Source organism: Scyliorhinus torazame, chromosome 7, assembly GCF_047496885.1.
Source record: "Scyliorhinus torazame isolate Kashiwa2021f chromosome 7, sScyTor2.1, whole genome shotgun sequence".
Taxonomy (NCBI): domain Eukaryota; kingdom Metazoa; phylum Chordata; class Chondrichthyes; order Carcharhiniformes; family Scyliorhinidae; genus Scyliorhinus; species Scyliorhinus torazame.
Genome location: NC_092713.1, coordinates 69,223,978 through 69,241,974, shown reverse-complemented (window position 1 = coordinate 69,241,974; position 17,997 = coordinate 69,223,978). Strand labels below are relative to the sequence as shown.

Below are 17,997 nucleotides of genomic sequence, written 5' to 3'. Positions count from 1 at the left end.
TAATCCTATACCCTTCCTGACCTGGCCATACATCCTAATTGGCTCACTTCTTATTCCTTTCCCCTGGCCTCTTGTTACCCAGCATCCTTTTCTCCTCCTCCACTAGACACCCCTCCCCCTCCCGTGCCATGCTTTCTGAAATCCTTTGCCTGTGAACTCACTAGAATTAGACCGATCTACATTACCGTAACTAATATATTTAACCTAACTATTTTATATCACGTTCGTCATTCCCTCCTTTTATCATTTCATGATAACCTATCTATTCAATCCGTAGCTACGGCCCCTCATCAAAAAAGATTTGTCGCTGCATTTCCAATTCCTGTTGTAGCCCCCCCTCATCCGCTGCACCCTCGTGGATCCTAACAGCCAAGATTCTAGGGGCGCCTATCTGTTCTAGTGCACCCCGCATCCTACCCATCACGAATTTAAGGATGGCCAGGCCCACAAAGATGCAGCCGAGTGCCACTGCTAAATACATGGCCATATTTATCAACCAGTCCTTCCAACCTCCAAATCCCCAGTTACCCCAAGAGCCAGGATCCTGCATTCTGTCCAGGTGATCCAGTATGCGATCCATAAATTTAGTGATGTTAGCGGTTAGGTCTTGAACTCCCATGATACACTTGCCCTGCACTATGGCGCATACCCCACCCTCACGGGCCAAAAGATAGTCAAGAGCATACCGGTTCTGCATTGCAAACAACCGCAGCTGAGACAACTCCTTGGTTATTGCCCCGAGGGCACCCAAAGTTTCGTTTCCCAGGATGGTAAGGCCACAAATAAAATAATTCCTATCCGCCAAGGAACCCCCCACACCTCCCAGTGTCAAGACGCTCAGAATTCCCCATCCGGCTGAGTGGCCCCGGTTGGGTGCGAGAACCTGAGGCTTTTTCCAGTTCTCGCAGAATTCAGTTGAGACTGCCCGGCGTGCTAACTGATTATGCAGCATCCACGCCGAGGGGCAGGGGACTGTGGTAGGGACTAGAGTCCCGATAGCAATTTGGCGGGGAAATGGGGCTGACAAAACATTGGTCGCTGTGCCATTTAAAAAAAAAAAAAAAAATAGTATCCTTGCTCCGTGTACAGGCTTGCATCACAATCAGTGTATCGGTTGCGTAGGGATCCACCAGTAGCCCAGTTTATCCAGCTTTGGAACGCCCATTCGGGCCTCCCAGCAATGCGGAAAGCCCTAGTCCCAACAGTGATATGAGAGACATTCGCCCAGCCACAAAGGAGCTGGAGGCCGGAATTCAATGGAACGCAGGTGGTGTTGTAACAAACGCAGTGGCCGGATGCCTGAGTGATATGACACATCCTGTCCGTACAGGTGGGGATCAGACATGTTATATTCGTTTCCACCTCTACCACCAAACAGCCATACCCGTCACTGCTGAAACAATTGTCGTACGACCGGGAGTTCCTATTGGGAGTGAAGTGGCTAGGTATGTACGCCCTCCACCGTTGCAGCCTATCATACTGTGAGTGGGAATTATCCCGAGGCAGGGGAAGGCAAATAGTGGTGGTGCTGAACCCGGATCGTAAGGAAGAGTGACGTGCTCGGGCGGTGGCTCGGCGAGCTGACAATGAACCAACGTTTGGGGAGTGCCCCAAAGCGGTGAAACAGGAAATAACCTAGACACCGCTGCAGGGTTCGGGTAGCAGACAACCCGTCCCTGGCCATACAAGCGGTGGTAGATCTGGTAGAAGAGATTCATACTACCCGGGTTTTCCTCAGTCTGGGCCCTAAATGAATTAAGTGTATCTCCTGATAACCTACATTCTAGTTGTACTCCCCTCCTTACACGCCCCGTCCTCTCTCTCTCTCACAACCTCTTCCTACCCTCTCCTGACGGTCTGATTTTACCTTTATGGCACCAATCTTAACACATCCAAAATCAAATTTACATGTACTCCAAAAACAAGGCAATGTCCATGTAATGTTCCCTTCCCATCGCCGGGACGGGTGCAATTGCTTCATGAGTCCTGCATTGTCCGTTAACCTGATGACCTTCCATGAGTCGATACCATGCCCTCGTATATGGGGGCAGCGAAGAACATCACCTCTGCATAAACAAAATGTCCTTGTAGTTTGGTTGGGGTTACAGATGTAGATAATATTTCCCTTTTCCGTGTCCGTCGCCGATGTCACTCCAAGCGAGGTGAGGCCGAAGATCACACAGGCAGTGCGTAGCCACCCCATACTTCACACCTATAAAACCGTGCTGGGGAAGGGAGGCAGGTTAGTAACCAACCTTTTTACAGGGGTAGAGGTGGACCCAATTTACAGTGGTGGAGGTGGACCCAAGCACTTCACCCCTCCACTTTAACTGCCGTGGGGGTGGTAAGGAGAACTTGGAACGGCCCCTCCCATCGCGGCTCCGACCCTTTCCGAGTCCAATTTTTGACTATGACATAACTACCTGGCTGCACTGAAAGTGAGCTAGGTAATGGGGGCGGTGGCTGGTGAGCCGCGCGGTACTGGCCATGGAGCTCTTTGAGGACCTTAGTGAGGGCTAGAACATAGGTGGTCATTTCTTCCGTCATATGGTGAAACTGAACCAGTCTGGGAACATGAAGGCTCCAGGGAGTTCTAAGGGGCCTGCCATAAAGGATCTCGGCAGGAGAGAGCCGGGCCGGTCCCGCAGCTGGAAAAGGGCAACGGGGAGCAACTTGAGCCATGTCAGTCCCGTGTCTGCTCTTAATTTAGCCAATTTAGTTTTGAGGGTCTGATTGTGTCTCCCAACCAACCCGGCCGCCTGCGGTCTGTACGCACAGTGTAACTGCTGGCGTATGCCCAACTGGGAGCAGAACTCCTTGTTAATCTGTCCAACAAAATGAGGCCCGTTATCAGAACTTAACTGAGCTGGTATACCGTACCGGGGAATGATTTCCCGCATCAGAACTTTAACCACAGTAGCAGCTTTATTATCAGAAGTCTGATACGCCTCGACCCATCTGCTGAACACCTCCACAATGACCAAAACATATTTATAACATTGACATCTTTCTAACTCCGTGTAATCCATTTGGAGCGTCTCAAAGGGACCATTGGGCAACGGGGTTTGCCCCATACCACAAGGGATACCTCTGCTGATGTTATATTGCTGACAGGTCAAACACCGATTACTGATACTCTGGGCCAACCCCTGCATTTTAGGGTGCCACCAAGTGTCCAGCAACAAATCACTAGTCCCCCGAGCCCCACAATGAGTTGCACAGTGTACACATTCGATGACCCATAAAACCAGTACATCAGACATACAAGTCTGATGTGCTGGCGTGGTCCATAAAGAGGCAACAGAATCATATGTACAACCTAACCGTTTCCACATTTGTTTATCATTCTCAGGAGCGTCCTCCTGTAACCTTATGACATCTTGGATGGTTGGCATTGGCTTGTCAGAAGCAGACCTATTTATCGCAGATCGTTTAGTCTGACTTAACATTTTAGGCACCATCACTTGCTGAATTTGTGCGGCTGTCCACGCTGCACAATCTGCTTGTTCATTACCAACGTCAACTGGGGTATTACCGTTTGTATGGGCAGCGCATTTAATGACGGAAATCTGCGCGGGCATAAGGAGGGCCTGTAGTAGGTCATTAACTAAACCCCGGTGGGATATTTCCGTGCTGGCCGAGGTAAGGAATCCCCTATTCTTCCAGAGCTGTCCGAAGTCATGAACTACCCCGAAGTCGTATCGGGAGTCAGTGTAAATATTTACCCGACGATCTACCCCAAGTATACATGCACGGGTAAGGGCAAAAAGTTTGGCTTGTTGGGCTGAGTAAGGGGTCTGAAAAGCGGCCGCTTCTAGGATCAGACCATCCTGATCTACGATTGCGTAACCGGACAGTCTCCGGCCAGTGGGGCTTATTAATGCACTGCCATCAACATACATAATCATGTCAGGTTGTTCTAATGGAATATCACTCAGATCGTCCCTTATTGTGGTAGTTTCCTGAATTAAGGCTAAACAGTCGTGGCCAGGTGCGTCTTCATGGACAGGGGGACTGCTAAGAAAACAGGCTGGATTGATAGTGGTACAGTATTTAATTGTCAGGCGTGGATTGTTCAAAAGGTATATTTTATACCTATTCTGATGAGCTGCGGTAAGAGTCTGAGTCTGCAGTTGCCCCAGTAGTGCGATGACCGAGTGGGAGCTATATACCGTAATATCCTGTTGGAGAATTATATTGGCAACTATTGTATATCGCTGCCAAGATCTGGGTGCAAACAGGGTGGCCCAACGCCACTGGATCAAGTTTGGAAGAGTAATATGCTACGGGCCGGTGCTTGTCCCCATGTTGCTGGGTGAGTACCGCTGTTGAACATCCTTGCAGAACAGTACAGTATATCTGGAACGGTCAGTCGTACAAGGGCCTACCGAGGGCCGGTGCTTGTAACAAGGCCTCCTTCAGGCAACGGAAGGCTTCGAGTGCCTCGGTGGTGAGAGTAAAATTCCCCCCTTCACTAGTGTAAGGCGTCAGCAGCTTTGTATAGACAGCGATGTTTGGTATCCACTGCCGACAATAATTCACCATACCCAGCCAATGACGGACCTCCTTGGCTATGGTAGGGGCGGGGAATTGGCATATTGGTTCAATCCTACTGGGTTCGAGACTTCTTTCTGTGGCTGTAAGTAAAACTCCTAAGAACTTGACCTTTGTCTGAGCCACCAGGACCTTTGATTGTGAAACAACATAACCCAACGAGGATAGGTGGTTTAATAACTGGATCACATCATCCCTGTTACTGGGCTCGTCAGAACTCGCTACCAATATGTCATCTACATACTGCACTAGAGTGGAACCATGCTCCAATATCAAGGCTTGGAGTTGGGTCTGCAGACATCTGGAGAAGAGTGTAGGTGAGTTGACGAACCCCTGTGGCAGTCGGGTCCAGGTATACTGCTGTCCATTGTAAGTGAAGGCAAACAAATATTGGCTTTCAGATGCGAGTGGAAGGGCAAAGAAGGCGTGCTGAAGGTCAATTATGGCGAAGACCCGGGCTTGAGCTGGAATTTGAGCCAGTATGTGGGCAGGATTAGGGACGAGAGCATGTAACGGCTGTGCGATGGCATTGATTAAACTGTATCCTGTACTAATCGGTACTGGTCTGGTTTGGCTGGTTTAGGCACAGCAAGTATGGGGGTGTTACATTCTGATTGGCAAGGGACCAAAACACCCTGTTGCAACAGCTCTTGGATTAATTTGTTGAGAGACGGGGCAGCTTGGGGCTTCATGGGGTATTGCCGAATGGAAGGCAGCTTTACATGGTCCTTAATCGTTACCGTAATAGGTGTAACATTTGTCTTTCCCACTTGTGATGGGTATTCCGCCCAGACCTGTGGATTGACATATTCCAAAACGTCACGTCCCCGGTGATGCTGAAGTAGAGTGTTAATCGTTTCAGGGACCTCCAAAATATTTTATGGAAGTGCCGTCTGGCGTGACTTGAAGTGCGTACTCTGTTGGATCTGAATGATCCACTGCCCTCCTTACCATAGGCCCCAGATCCTTGGCATGGTACTGGTCGTGGACCTGACATGTAATATGAGGGCCGACAGAAGCTGACTGTGGCCATAAATGTGGTGGTATTGTAACAAAATCGGCTGTACCTTGTCCCGTGACTGTGGCTGTAACCTTGACTGGCCATTCGGTCCCAATTAACGGCCGCTATTTGTCCTCCAACTCTCTGTTTTGTCCGGTTCTGTCATAGGCCAGGGTAACATGATGCAGTGAATGTTCAATGTCTAACGTCCACCACTGGGGAGTGATAGAAATATAGCACTGTTGTCTCATCCTCCATGATTGAACTGTTACCCCTTCGGCTCTGCACTCTAGCTGTAGCTGGAAGATGCACAGTAAATCTCGGGCCAACAAGTTACAGTCCAATCCAGTAGTCACCACAAACTGATGATCCGCAGACTTATTGTCGTAAGTGACTGTCACAGGTTCAGAAATAGGATACTCACACACCTGTCCCTGGAACCCCGACAAATGCTGGGTGTGGTCGGATAGTGTTAGTAGAAGTTCTGATTGCACCGAAGACATGGCTGCTCCAGTGTCGATTACAAATGGGCAGTGTTGATCTCCTATCTGCAGAGAAATAATAGGTTCTCTGTCTGATTGGAGAGTCCTTATGACTAAATTAGCTAGTCAATCCTGTGTTGGGAAAGGGTTTGCCTGGGAGAAGTCAGTGTATCTCGTCTGTCCTCCCCTTGGTGGGTACCCCCTCCTTTGGGTTGGGTTGTCTCCTTCTGCTGCCCGTCTTTTAAAGGGGCATTCCTGTTGCCAGTGATCTGCACGGCCGCAATTAAAACATGCATTGTTCCCTCTATATCTGCCCCGTCCTCTTTTCCCAGTAGACCAATGGCCCCTCAGAGGGGGCGGCAGTTGTGAAGCTGTTGGTGCATACGGTGGGCCATAAAGAGGAGCTGAGGGTCCATTTGGGTGGGTTTGATATCCTACCCCATGTTGATCCACCCACCCAAGGTCACAATATTGGGGTTCCAGCTGGTAAGCCACCGTTTCTGCCGCTGGTTGAGGTCTCAGATCATCCTTTTTCATTACATACTCAGTCTTAATCTTTGTAACTGAGCCTCCTTCCTGGCCTACACCCTCCTTTCAATAAAATTTGATTGCCCTGGCCATCTGCGAAGGGTCGTTCTCTGTCCAATTCATGTTATTACATTTCACGGCAGTAGCCACGGAAGGTGGTAGGCAATGCATTAACATAGCACAATATTGAGGGGAATTCTGACCATTTTGGTATGGCAAGTCGCCTGACTGCCCACGGTAGCTTTCATTAAAACGTTCCAGAAATTCCTCTGGCTCTTCAATCTTTTTAGGTTTGAGGTCTAAGATAGCAGAAATATTTATGGGCTTTTGAAATGTGACATTCAACGCATTCAGAATTTGTGCCCGTCTATCATTGTCCAAAGCATGGGCTTGCTGGAGTGCGGCATGGCTAGCATAATTCAAGTGATTGAGATAATTACGGTACTCTGCTAGGGTTAAAACCTGCTGGACTAGGGCCCAGAGGTCCCTAGAATCTGAGATGGTAGTTCTCAGATAATCCACGAAAGCAGCAGGAGATTTCTTCCTGTCTGGGATTGCAGCCAGAATAGCCATCATCTCACTGGGTCGCCATGGGAAATCAACATCTATCGTGGGCTGGGCCGCCGCCGTCACAGCGTCAGGATTTGGTATTTTCCTAATCGGCAACTGTCTTGAGTCTCACTAGTGTGCGCTCTAGCTGATTCCTCTGGCTCTTCAAATACTTTGACGTCCTTCCCTGTCACTAGGGGGAGCCCCAGTTCCTCAGAACCATCCCCATCCTCTTTCTTTGTTCTCATACTTTTCTGTCCTACCATATCGGTCTGAAGGGATCTAGGTGGTATGTGTGATTGTTTCTGGATAGGATCAGGCCCCTCTCTCATTGTCCGAGATCGGGTCCTCAAGCTAACTGGACTTGTGGAATAGAGCTCCCCTTCTCTAACAGACAGTGAAGATGCTGTAATCGGACCCAAGCTATCAATCGAAGGGGCTGGAGAGGATGGCATGATTTGAATATGGGGAGCAGTAACTGGATATAAATTATGATACCCTGGTGGTTCCGGAATTAGTACAGACAATGCTACTGGTGCAGTCGGAACTCTAGCCGACCTGGTCTAATTTTCGAAATCCTCATCTCCTTCTGTCAATGCAAGGCCAGCCATTGAACTACGTAGCCCTTTTATTTTTGAGTCCACCCTCTCTTTACTTGCGTGTTTTTTGAATGCACACTCCTTTTTCAAGATCTCCAGAGTTTTCTGGTTCCCCCTTCACTAATTGGAATTCCCATTTTAAGGGCATTTTCTTGCCAACCTGATAACAACATGATCTTATCTCTTTCCTCTTGACAATATTGTCTCCATAATCCAGTTAATTCTTTTGCTTTCATACTTTGGCTTTTTTTCCAGATTTTCCCCTGAATTTTCATAATGATGTCCAGGTCTTTAGTGCCCCCTAGTGGCCATTCGTCACCCAATTTGTTCCTTAAGGTTGCTGACATTTTCCTAAAATCTCTCGCTTTATCTGGATAAATATCACACAATATTTGCAATGGCATGCCTGGATCAGTCGTGTTATCCAAGCAATTCCCCATAATCTCAAACTAGTCCTCAAGACTGCATTTTTTCACCACTACAGTCCAAGGATACAATTTTAGCTTAATCGACTATAGATTTAAAAACACTCATTGAACTAAACCCGCTTCTGAGGTCCCATCAGTTCACCAAAAACACTCACACATGGAATTAAGCCATCACTTTGATGTCCCATTAATTCCAAAACTAACCCAAAACTGAATCATCAATTATGAAATCCTATCAGTTAAATTTCTAATCCCCAGACTGACCTTTGATTTCGTCGAGACGATCTTTCCGTACCAACCGCGAGTGACCAGACTAATCAGACCATAAGAAGAGGGGAAAAATCAATGCACGGTCATTTTCCAGCTATACATTGTGGGCCCTTTTCCACCTTCCTTGTCCAAAATCAGTCTAATTCTGATTTCGCGGTTGGTCAGAATCGTCTTGATAAATCCCGGGTTTCCGGCACCAAATGACAAATTGAGATTTCTTTACCCGTCAGCCTGGCCTCAATAAAACTCTAGATGGATTTGTAGGCATAGTATTATTTATTTTTACCCGACTTGCAAGTCTGACTCACTTCACAAAAACCTGAAACACAAGCAGCCTACTGGGTCTTTAGAATCGAGTGCTGTTGGAGACAAAGGAATCTCTACAAATACATTCAAATGGCATCAAGTTTCACATAAACGATTCCCATAGGTAATCCTATACCCCTCCTGACCTGGCCATACATCCTAATTGGCTCACTTCTTATTCCTTTCCCCTGGCCTCTTGTTACCCAGCATCCTTTTCTCCTCCTCCACTAGACACCCCTCCCCCTCCCGTGCCATGCTTTCTGAAATCCTTTGTCTGTGAACTCACTAAAATTAGACCGGCCTACATCTACATTACTGTAACTAATATATTTAACCTAACTATTTTATATCACATTTGTCACAACAAACAAATATCTCTGAGTGATTTCAATATGGTCAACCAACTTCTAATGTTTATGCTGCATATAGTTAAGTCTTTGTATATAATTATAAATAAACTTGGATTTAATATAACTTTGATTGTTGCAATTAGCAATCCTTTGCTTAAGTGCAAATCTTGACATGCTCCAATTGCAGATGATTCAGCCAATCACTGCAAGCCTGTAATTGTTTAATGATGTGTTCCTCCATAAATGCTATTACTGAGACAAATTGTCCATTAAAACCTGAGAACATAAGAAAAAGGAGCAGGAGATAGGCCACTCAACCCGTTTCAGAGCCTCCTCTGCTATTCCAGAAGATCATGGCTGATCCAATTGTGGCCACTTTCCTACATGTCTACCAGAATGTTCGACTTGCTTGTTGATCAAAAGTCTGTCTAACCCAGCTTTTGAATATATTCAATGACCTAGCCTCCATTGCTTTTGAGGTAGTGAACTTCTTATAACCCTCTGAAAGAAGAAATTCTTCAGCTTCATCAAAATGGGAAACTCCTTGTTCTAGATTCCCCAATGAGGGGAATCTTCCTTTCTGCATTTACCCTGTCAAGTTCACTCAATGTTAGATGTTTCAGTAAGATCACCTCTCCTTCCAAACACGGTATGCCTTACCTTTACAACCTTTCCTCCCAAGACAATCCCTCCATTCCAGAAATCAACCAAGTGAACTTTTCCTGAACTGTCTCCAATGCAAGTATATCCCGCTAAGTAAGGAGACCCCCAAACTGTAACTCTCCAGCACATTAACTCTGCTATCGTAGTATCTAATTGGGGGGGGGGGGAAGAGATAGTGGCATGGTGGTAATGTCACTTGGCTAGCAATCCAGAGGCCCAGGATAATGATCTGAGGAAGAACCAAGGATGCTAGAAAAATTCAGCTGGTCTGGCAGCATTTGTAAGGAGAGAAAGCAGAGTTAACGCTTCGAATTCTATTGGCTCTTCATCAGAACTGAAGAGGGGAGAATATGTAAGATTTTCAGGGGGAGTTTGCAACAAAATGCAGCGATGTTAAGCAAAAGACAGATGGCCATGTGTGTGTATCTGACATACAACGCATGTCTCAATGGCGAGTGTGACTGTCCTTTTTTTAAAAAAAAAATCTGCTTCACCATGTTCTTCATGCAGGAAAATCTGTCATTCTTACCTGCTCTGGCCTACATGGGACTCCAGAGCCATATCAATGTGATTGATTCTTCAATGGTCAAGCAAGCCACTCTGCTCAAGGGCAATTAGGGATGGACAATAAATGCTGGCCCTTCCTGTGACACCCACAACCCATGAAATATTTTTTTAAAAATGCATTGAATAACTGCCTGGTTTTCATTCTATTACCTTTCTTGATTGGTTATTCCAAACATGTATCCTTTTTTCCCCCTCTCCACCATTAATTTCCAAATGGACAAATGTGTGTCCGAATTGAAATAGCAAGAGGTGATTTCAACAAAATGAATTTTATTCTGATGAGCCTGTGTACAAGAAGAAGTTTGCTTAAATACTATATCTGAATTTTATATCTGGTCAACTCTTCTCTATGGCTGTGAAACCTGCACTGTCGGCAACCAAATGATCAAAAGATTTGAAGCCTTTGAAATACGGAGTGCTTAGAATATTTTGGAAAGAGCGCAAACAAATGAGAATGTCGAAAGGACACTGAAATCAAGAAGAGGCATACTGGACATCACAAACTTGATACACACTATCAACATATTTGAGTTTTTTGGCCACCTGTAAGGCAATATGTTATGTCCAGAATGCTGTTTGAAGGCGATAATCAATGGAAATGAAGCCATAAGACATAGGAGCAGAATTAGGCCACTCGGCCCATCGAGTCTGCTCCGCCATTCAATCATGGCTGATATTTTTCTCATCCCCATTCTCAAGAAAGACCAAGAGTTTCTGGAACAAACAACATCAAGGAATGGGCAACATGGGTTACTGGGAGGTAGTGAGGACAGTTTCTACAATAGAGGTGACTGGCATAATTCTGCATCCAATCCTTGACAAGAGGAAGAAACCAGAAAATATATTAAAATCTTGCTGTCCACTCAAATGATCTGATTTGGTTTAACTAGATTTAATACTTTTAAGTCACTTTTGTATCTTTTAAAGCTTCAGCTTCTCTAATGGTTCATTGTAGATCATTCCTTTCACGTTCGGAATCAGTTTGTGCTGTTTCCTCCTCCTTGTGTAAATGTGACTTGATTAAAATTGAGCACATTAGGAAGAAAGCACAAACTCATTCAACCCAATGAATGTGGGAGCAAAACATAGCTGAAGCCCGGGGGGCGGGGGGAGAGGGGGGGGGGGGGGGGTGGTGGGGGAGACACTATAGACCGATCCAGAGGGCAGCAAAATGTATAGAAGGTCAATTAAATGAAAGACAAAATAAACCTCTGTACAATAAAGTAAATTAATGTGGGTAAGAAAAAAATGTGATGTGTGTGTGGCCAACTGTATATATACAATTGTTTATTAATATGAGAAATGCCAATAAAAAGATTTCCACAAAAAATAAATAGTGAATGCAGTATTGGTCTGTTCAAACTAGATTATGTTAAGCTAGCTGCACGAAGAGGAATTGACATTGATGATTTGTTGAAAGATAAACAGATAAGCTTTTTTGTTTGCTTATGTTTAGAATGTTTAATGTACAGATTGATTTTTTAAAAACACTGTAAAACATGATTTTCTTCCAGATTGTTGTACTACTTCATAACATTTTCAGCAATTCTTTTTAACCTAAGAAAGAAAATCGCCTTTGTAGAGTAAGTTATCCCATAAAATCAAACACTGCTATCTCAAATCTCTATGGTACCAACAAAAGATATGTTTGTTTATGGAAACAATTTAAGATGCAAATGCTGTTGTCAGAATATTTGGCCTCAATGCTTGTTTTACACGATCAGCTACAATGTTAGATACAATCTAGCATTGTATAATTGTCCTCCCCAAAATGTTTTAAAATGTCGTTTCAAATGCATTTCTTCTGTGTTGGGTGTAACAAAAATACATGAGAAATATTTTGGTCATCGTTATGACTGTGAATTATTTTAAAAAGTCACAAAGCTCTTTGTTTGCAGAATACAGAGCATGTACAGGCATTGCACATTCTGTGCCAGTATTAAATTAAAAATATAAATGAATAATTTATTGTATATTAAGCCAACTTTCCCAGTGAGTGGCTTTTTAAAAATAGGAAAGATATGCAAATCATTTAAATTTGTTGGCAAATATGATGCTGCTACTTAAACACCACAAATGAGCTAATCAATGTCTTGGCAGTATTTCTTAACTTCACATTATCTCCAGCAACTATTGTTTCTGGTTATGGTAGAAAACAACTTTTTGGCAGTTTCACCTTGCAACAATGAATGGGTGACCCCTTCCGTCCGCTTTACATATTCTAGGTCAGTGATTTTCAAAGTGGAGTTGTGACACGCGGATGGGTCATGGGATGGTGTAGAATGGGTCGACAAAAGGTCCCCAAAAATGATCCCCAAAGATCGCCTGACCATTTTTTCCCTCTAGGTAAAATCTCATTACAGCACAGTGTATGACCACACGAGGCTGATGTAGAAGTCGGTGCCATGGACTTCCTCACGACTCTCTGGGCCACAGTGTAGTTGGAGCAGTTTGCAGCTTGGGGCAGTTTGTAGGGCTCCTATTTCTGAAGTGAAGTTTTGAAGTTTAATTTCCTATCCAAGGTCAGGTTAGGTTTTGAACGAGTGAACATGATGTTGTTAAAACTGTGCAATATTGAGCCTGTTGATCTTTCCAGCATTTGCACGCAATTCTCCGAATGCTAACAATGGATGTGAAGATATAATACCAAATAATCCTGAGGTGCACCCTTTAGCAAGGAATCAGGTTAGAACTGTCCATTACAATTTTAAATTTAATAATACCAACAATAATAAGTGCTAACAATGAGTGTGACGTTTTTAAAAGTAACTATGGAGAATCTATTGTGAATGTGGCGTGGGTCATATGAGTCGGCCATTCTGTGGGAATGGGTCGCCTGAAAAAAAGTTTGAAAAACACTGTTCTAGGTGTTGCCAGAAGAACTGGAGATTTGCAAATAGCATAGATGTTTTTTTAAGCAGAAGCTATTTTGAGTACGAGGGAGAAAGGGATAGATTTATAGCATTGGGAGGAGGTTTACGTGGATTATAAAGATTACTCGTAGCGGACTTGTTGCACCCAATAGCCTGTTTCTATAAATATGGGACGAAAACTTAAACATTGTTTTTGTCTGCAGGAACACCAAATCAACATGGGCACCTAGATATAATTAGTTATTTGGCTATTGGTCTTTCCAAATTGTTTCAAGTTAATGTTGTAAGGGCCCTCCCAAAAGGCTGTATTCTGCTTGGTAAAGGGCGGTAATTGGATCCTACCCGAGTGGAATGATTTTTACAGAGACCTAAGGAAAGCACAGTCAGGTCCCGGATACTCAGAGGAAAAGAGCTGCGCTCTCTCTTTCTTTTCTCCAGAAAAGCTGTACAGCTTACTGTATTTCTGAAACTGCAGAGACCTGAATGAATATACAGTGAAAATCATTACAGACTGAAGGCAGAAACTTCAAACTGAAAGCCTAGGTTGAAGGAAGGTGTAGTAGAAGACAACCATCTGAAACAAAGACGCTTTTCCTTTTTACTTATGATTTAACACCCCTCTTTTCCTCTCTGTTTGTGTGTGTGTGCTTGTGCATAGAGGGTGCGGCTGAGTTATTAAAAGGGGGGTTCGGAATTAGATAATAGTTAACAATGTTTAGTGTGCTTTGGTCCAGCTGTTTGTTGCAAAGCTGGCACCTATGTCAAAGTTTGGCACCTACAATTGTACAGAACAATCACTTAAAAACAACTTTGCCTAATTACTGGTGAATGGAATTATTTTGCTCCTTTTTTCCTTCTCTATAAACATATAACTTGTTATCTTGTGACTATTTGATTGAGATTTGCTGTAATTTCCAATGTGTTTTGTAGGATAAGGGACATGAGCTTATTCGATGCTGTTCCATCTTCCCAAATGTACTCTATTTTTAAAAAAAAAGAAATAATAAAAGCTTGAGGTCGAGTGCCAGGCTGCCGGTGCCATTTTTGGTTGTGATTTAAATAAGATTGTGTTTGGATATTGATGGTAGGAAAATACTACTTGGGGTAAAAAAGAGAGAGAAGTTCTAGTGTCCTGGCCAACAATGCCCTCATCCCACCCTCATAAATACCACACAAAGAAAATCACCCTGTTTTAAGCCAGTCACTGGGTTCCAAAAAGAATTCACAAGTTGTGCGGTATTTCCATCTTATAGCCTTGTGCTATAGAAATGAGTTTGTTGTAATGAAAGATTAAAAGAAACGTTCCCTATGTCCTGTATGAAGTACGACTGATTTCTGCTGTTGATTTATACATTTAAATATGTAATAGATAGTTGCATTGAGATACAAAATGATATTAAAAGAGCTTGTTTGTGATGAATTAATGTTTCACATTTGTACACCTCCAGAACTGAAAAGTAAGGGTTGGGTAAGCATATCAGTACACTTTTGCATCTCCTCGGTTTTCAGTTGTCAATTGGGAGACAAATTCCATGTAGTTTGTTGTCTCCATGGAGGCTGATTTTAATCTATTTGTATTTTCAGCTTTTTCAGTTTTGATTGGATTTTGAGTATTGGCAGTATTTGGCTTTTTATTTAGTTAATAAAAGGTGGTACTTGAGCACTAGTTGTGATGCACTGATTGCGGAAATAATGGGAATCTTATTTGCCCAAATCATGAAACATATTCTAAAGTTTGCATTCAACCATTGCTTTAAGAACTAATCAGGTGATGTCTTGAAATACATGTTAATGTATATGAAATGTATTTTTGTTTGCATTGTGCATTCTTGTTCCAAGGGAATACGAGTAAAAGACAATGTACATGATATAACACAATAGAGCAGCCATCTCCGAAGTGCTTAGCTAAACTTATTGTAGCGTTGTTTCGCTAGTGCTGCATGTTTTGGCCTGCCTGCTATTGTCTGTTGTCTTAGCACCTCTTCTCCCTTATTGCCTGTGCAGATTTCTTGCCATCTTGCTGAATCTTGCTGACTCTGCAGCTATAAGGGAGATGGGGGAACACAGGTAGGTAAAACTTACTTCTGTTTAGTTTGCACTCGACAATTTCTAATTTATGCTATTATCTTGCATTCATTTTTTTTTTCTTTTTCAATGCTACTTTTAAGTTTTCTGATCTAACAAATGAGATGCACATTAAGAGGACACCTTCAACAAGATCTGTCCCTTCCTATTTCCCATCTACATTCTGCACTGAGTTGATATCATCCCAAAACAGCGTATGTTCCACTTGTACGCCAATGATACGCAGCTTTACCACAACACTGCTATTAACCCCATGCAGTGGTTCTACAGTAGTTGTTCCACTTGTAACCCAATGATATGAATTTCTTCCTCAACACCAAGACTACCCCATCCACTGGTTCTAAACTATCAGACTGCTTGTCTAACATCCAGCAGTGAGCAGAAGTAACCACCAACCAGATATTGTGAAACCAAACCCTTTCGTACCTACCACAAATTATGTTCCCTAACTACCGAACACATTCCTCTCTCTGACTACTTTCTGAAGCTGACTAGATTGTTCGCAATCTTTGTGTCATATTTGACCCTGAAATATGCTTCTGACCACCTTACCATCACCTAAGGCTGTCTATTTTTGCTTCCGTGCTATAACCTAAGTCTTTCACTGCTTCAGCTCCTTTAATATTCATCCATGCCTCTATTACCTCAATACATGTCCATTCCAATGCTCCCTGTTTGGCTTTCCAAGTTCTAGTCTTCATAGACTTGCAATCATCCAAAATTCTGCTCCCAGCCTAACTCCCACCGGTCATCAGAGCCAAAATGTTTATATGAAAGGGAATTGAGTGACAGTTTTTTTTTAGGCTGTAGCTAGCCGGGATTGATGAAGGACAACCAGTAAACATAGTACTTTGGTATTTTCAAAAGGCATTCAACATTATGCCATACAAATGTTTGCTGCACAAGATAGGCTGGTGGTAAAACATTTGTTTGGATAATGGCATGGTTAAAGGACAGAAAACAGCTTGTTATTTTCATGTTGGCAGGCTGTTACTACTGGATGCTGCAAGGATTAATGCTGGGGCTTCAGCTATTAGAATTTGTATTAATGCCTTGGATGAAAGCACTGTGTAATGTATCCGCATTTTGCTATTGATACAAACTTGGGTGGGAAAGTAAACTGAGAGTCTGCAGAAAGATATTAGTTTAAATAAATAAGTGGGCAAAGAGGTGGTAGAGTACAATGGGGAGAAATGTGAGTATTAATTTTGGTGGGAAGAATATAAAAGCAGAATGTCTTTTTAAATGGTGAGAGACTATTAAATATTGATCTTCAGATAAGTCTTTACTGTCCTTGTACAAGAAATGTAAAAAGTGGGAACACCCAGTGGGCATAACCATTTAGGACTGAGGTAAGGAGAGGTTTCACCAGGAGTTGTAAATCTTTGGAATTATCTACCCTGGAAGCTATGAATGCTCAGTTATTGAGTATATTCCAGGCTCAGATTGATAGGTTATTGGATCCCAATGGCAGCACAGTGGTTAGTACAGTTGCTTCACAGCTCCTGCGTCCGCGGTTCGATTCCCGGCTTGGGTCTCTGTCTGTGCGGAGTTTGCACGTCCTCCCCGTGTCTGCAACCGGGTGCTCCGGTTTCCTTCCACAGTCCAAAGATGTGCAGGTTAGGTGGATTGGCCATGCTAAATTGCCCTTGGTGCCCAAAAAGATTAAGTGGGGTTACTCGGTTACGGTGATAGGGTGGATGCGTGGGCTTGAGTAGGATGCTCGTTCCAAGGGCTAGTGCAGACTCGATGGGCTGAATGGCCTCCTTCTGCACTGTAAATTCTATGATTTATGGATATTGGGATTAAGCAGGAAAGTGGAGTTGGGATCAAAGATCAGTCAGAATCGTATTGAATGGTGGAGCAGGTTCAAGGGGCTATATGACCTACTGCTGCTCCTAATTCTCATTCTAACTCAAAATACCTGTCAGAAATATAGAACATAGAACATAGAAAAATACAGCACAGAACAGACCCTTCGGCCCACGATGTTGTGCCGAACCTTTGCCTAGATTAATCATAGATTATCATAGAATTTACAGTGCAGAAGGAGGCCATTCGGCCCATTGAGTCTGCACCGGCTCTTGGAAAGAGCACCCTACCCACAGTCAACACCTCCACCCAACACTAAGGGCAATTTTGGACACTAAGGGCAATTTATCATGGCCAATCCACCTAACCTGCACATCTTTGGACTGTGGGAGGAAACCAGAGCACCTGGAGGAAACCCATGCAGACACGGGGAGGATGTGCAGATTTCACACAGACAGTGACCCAAGCCGGAATCGAACCTGGGACCCTCGAGCTGTGAAGCAATTGTGCTATCCACAATGCTACCGTGCTGCCCTTAAGAACAAATAAATCTACACTATATCATTTTACCGTAATCCATGTACCTATCCAATAGCTGCTTGAAGGTCCCTAATGTTTCCGACTCAACTACTTCCACAGGCAGTGCATTCCATGCCCACACTACTCTCTGGGTAAAGAACCTACCTCTGATATCCCCCTTATATCTTCCACCATTCACCTTAAATTTATGTCCCTTTGTGATGGTTTGTTCCACCCGGGGAAAAAGTCTCTGACTGTCTACTCTATCTATTCCCCTGATCATCTTTTAAACCTCTATCAAGTCGCCCCTCATCCTTCTCCGTTCTTATGAGAAAAGGCCTAGCACCCTCAACCTTTCCTCGTAAGACCTACTCTCCATTCCAGGCAACATCCTGGTAAATCTCCTTTGCAC

The 17,997-nt window shown here is 43.8% G+C and overlaps 1 protein-coding gene across 3 annotated transcripts in view; it reads left to right on the top strand.

Moving 5' to 3' along the window:
- Window positions 1-17,997, top strand: part of ipo13b (importin 13b) — a 253,469-nt gene that overhangs the window by 54,209 nt on the left and 181,263 nt on the right. For 2 of the 3 annotated variants that reach the window (XM_072510859.1, XM_072510857.1), the window contains exon 3: window positions 15,174-15,236. The exons of the other annotated variant lie outside the window; for it this stretch is intronic. In XM_072510859.1, coding sequence (XP_072366960.1) covers window positions 15,174-15,236 — 63 coding nt within the window. The remainder of the gene's footprint in view (window positions 1-15,173; window positions 15,237-17,997) is intronic. 3 annotated transcript variants of the gene reach the window in all.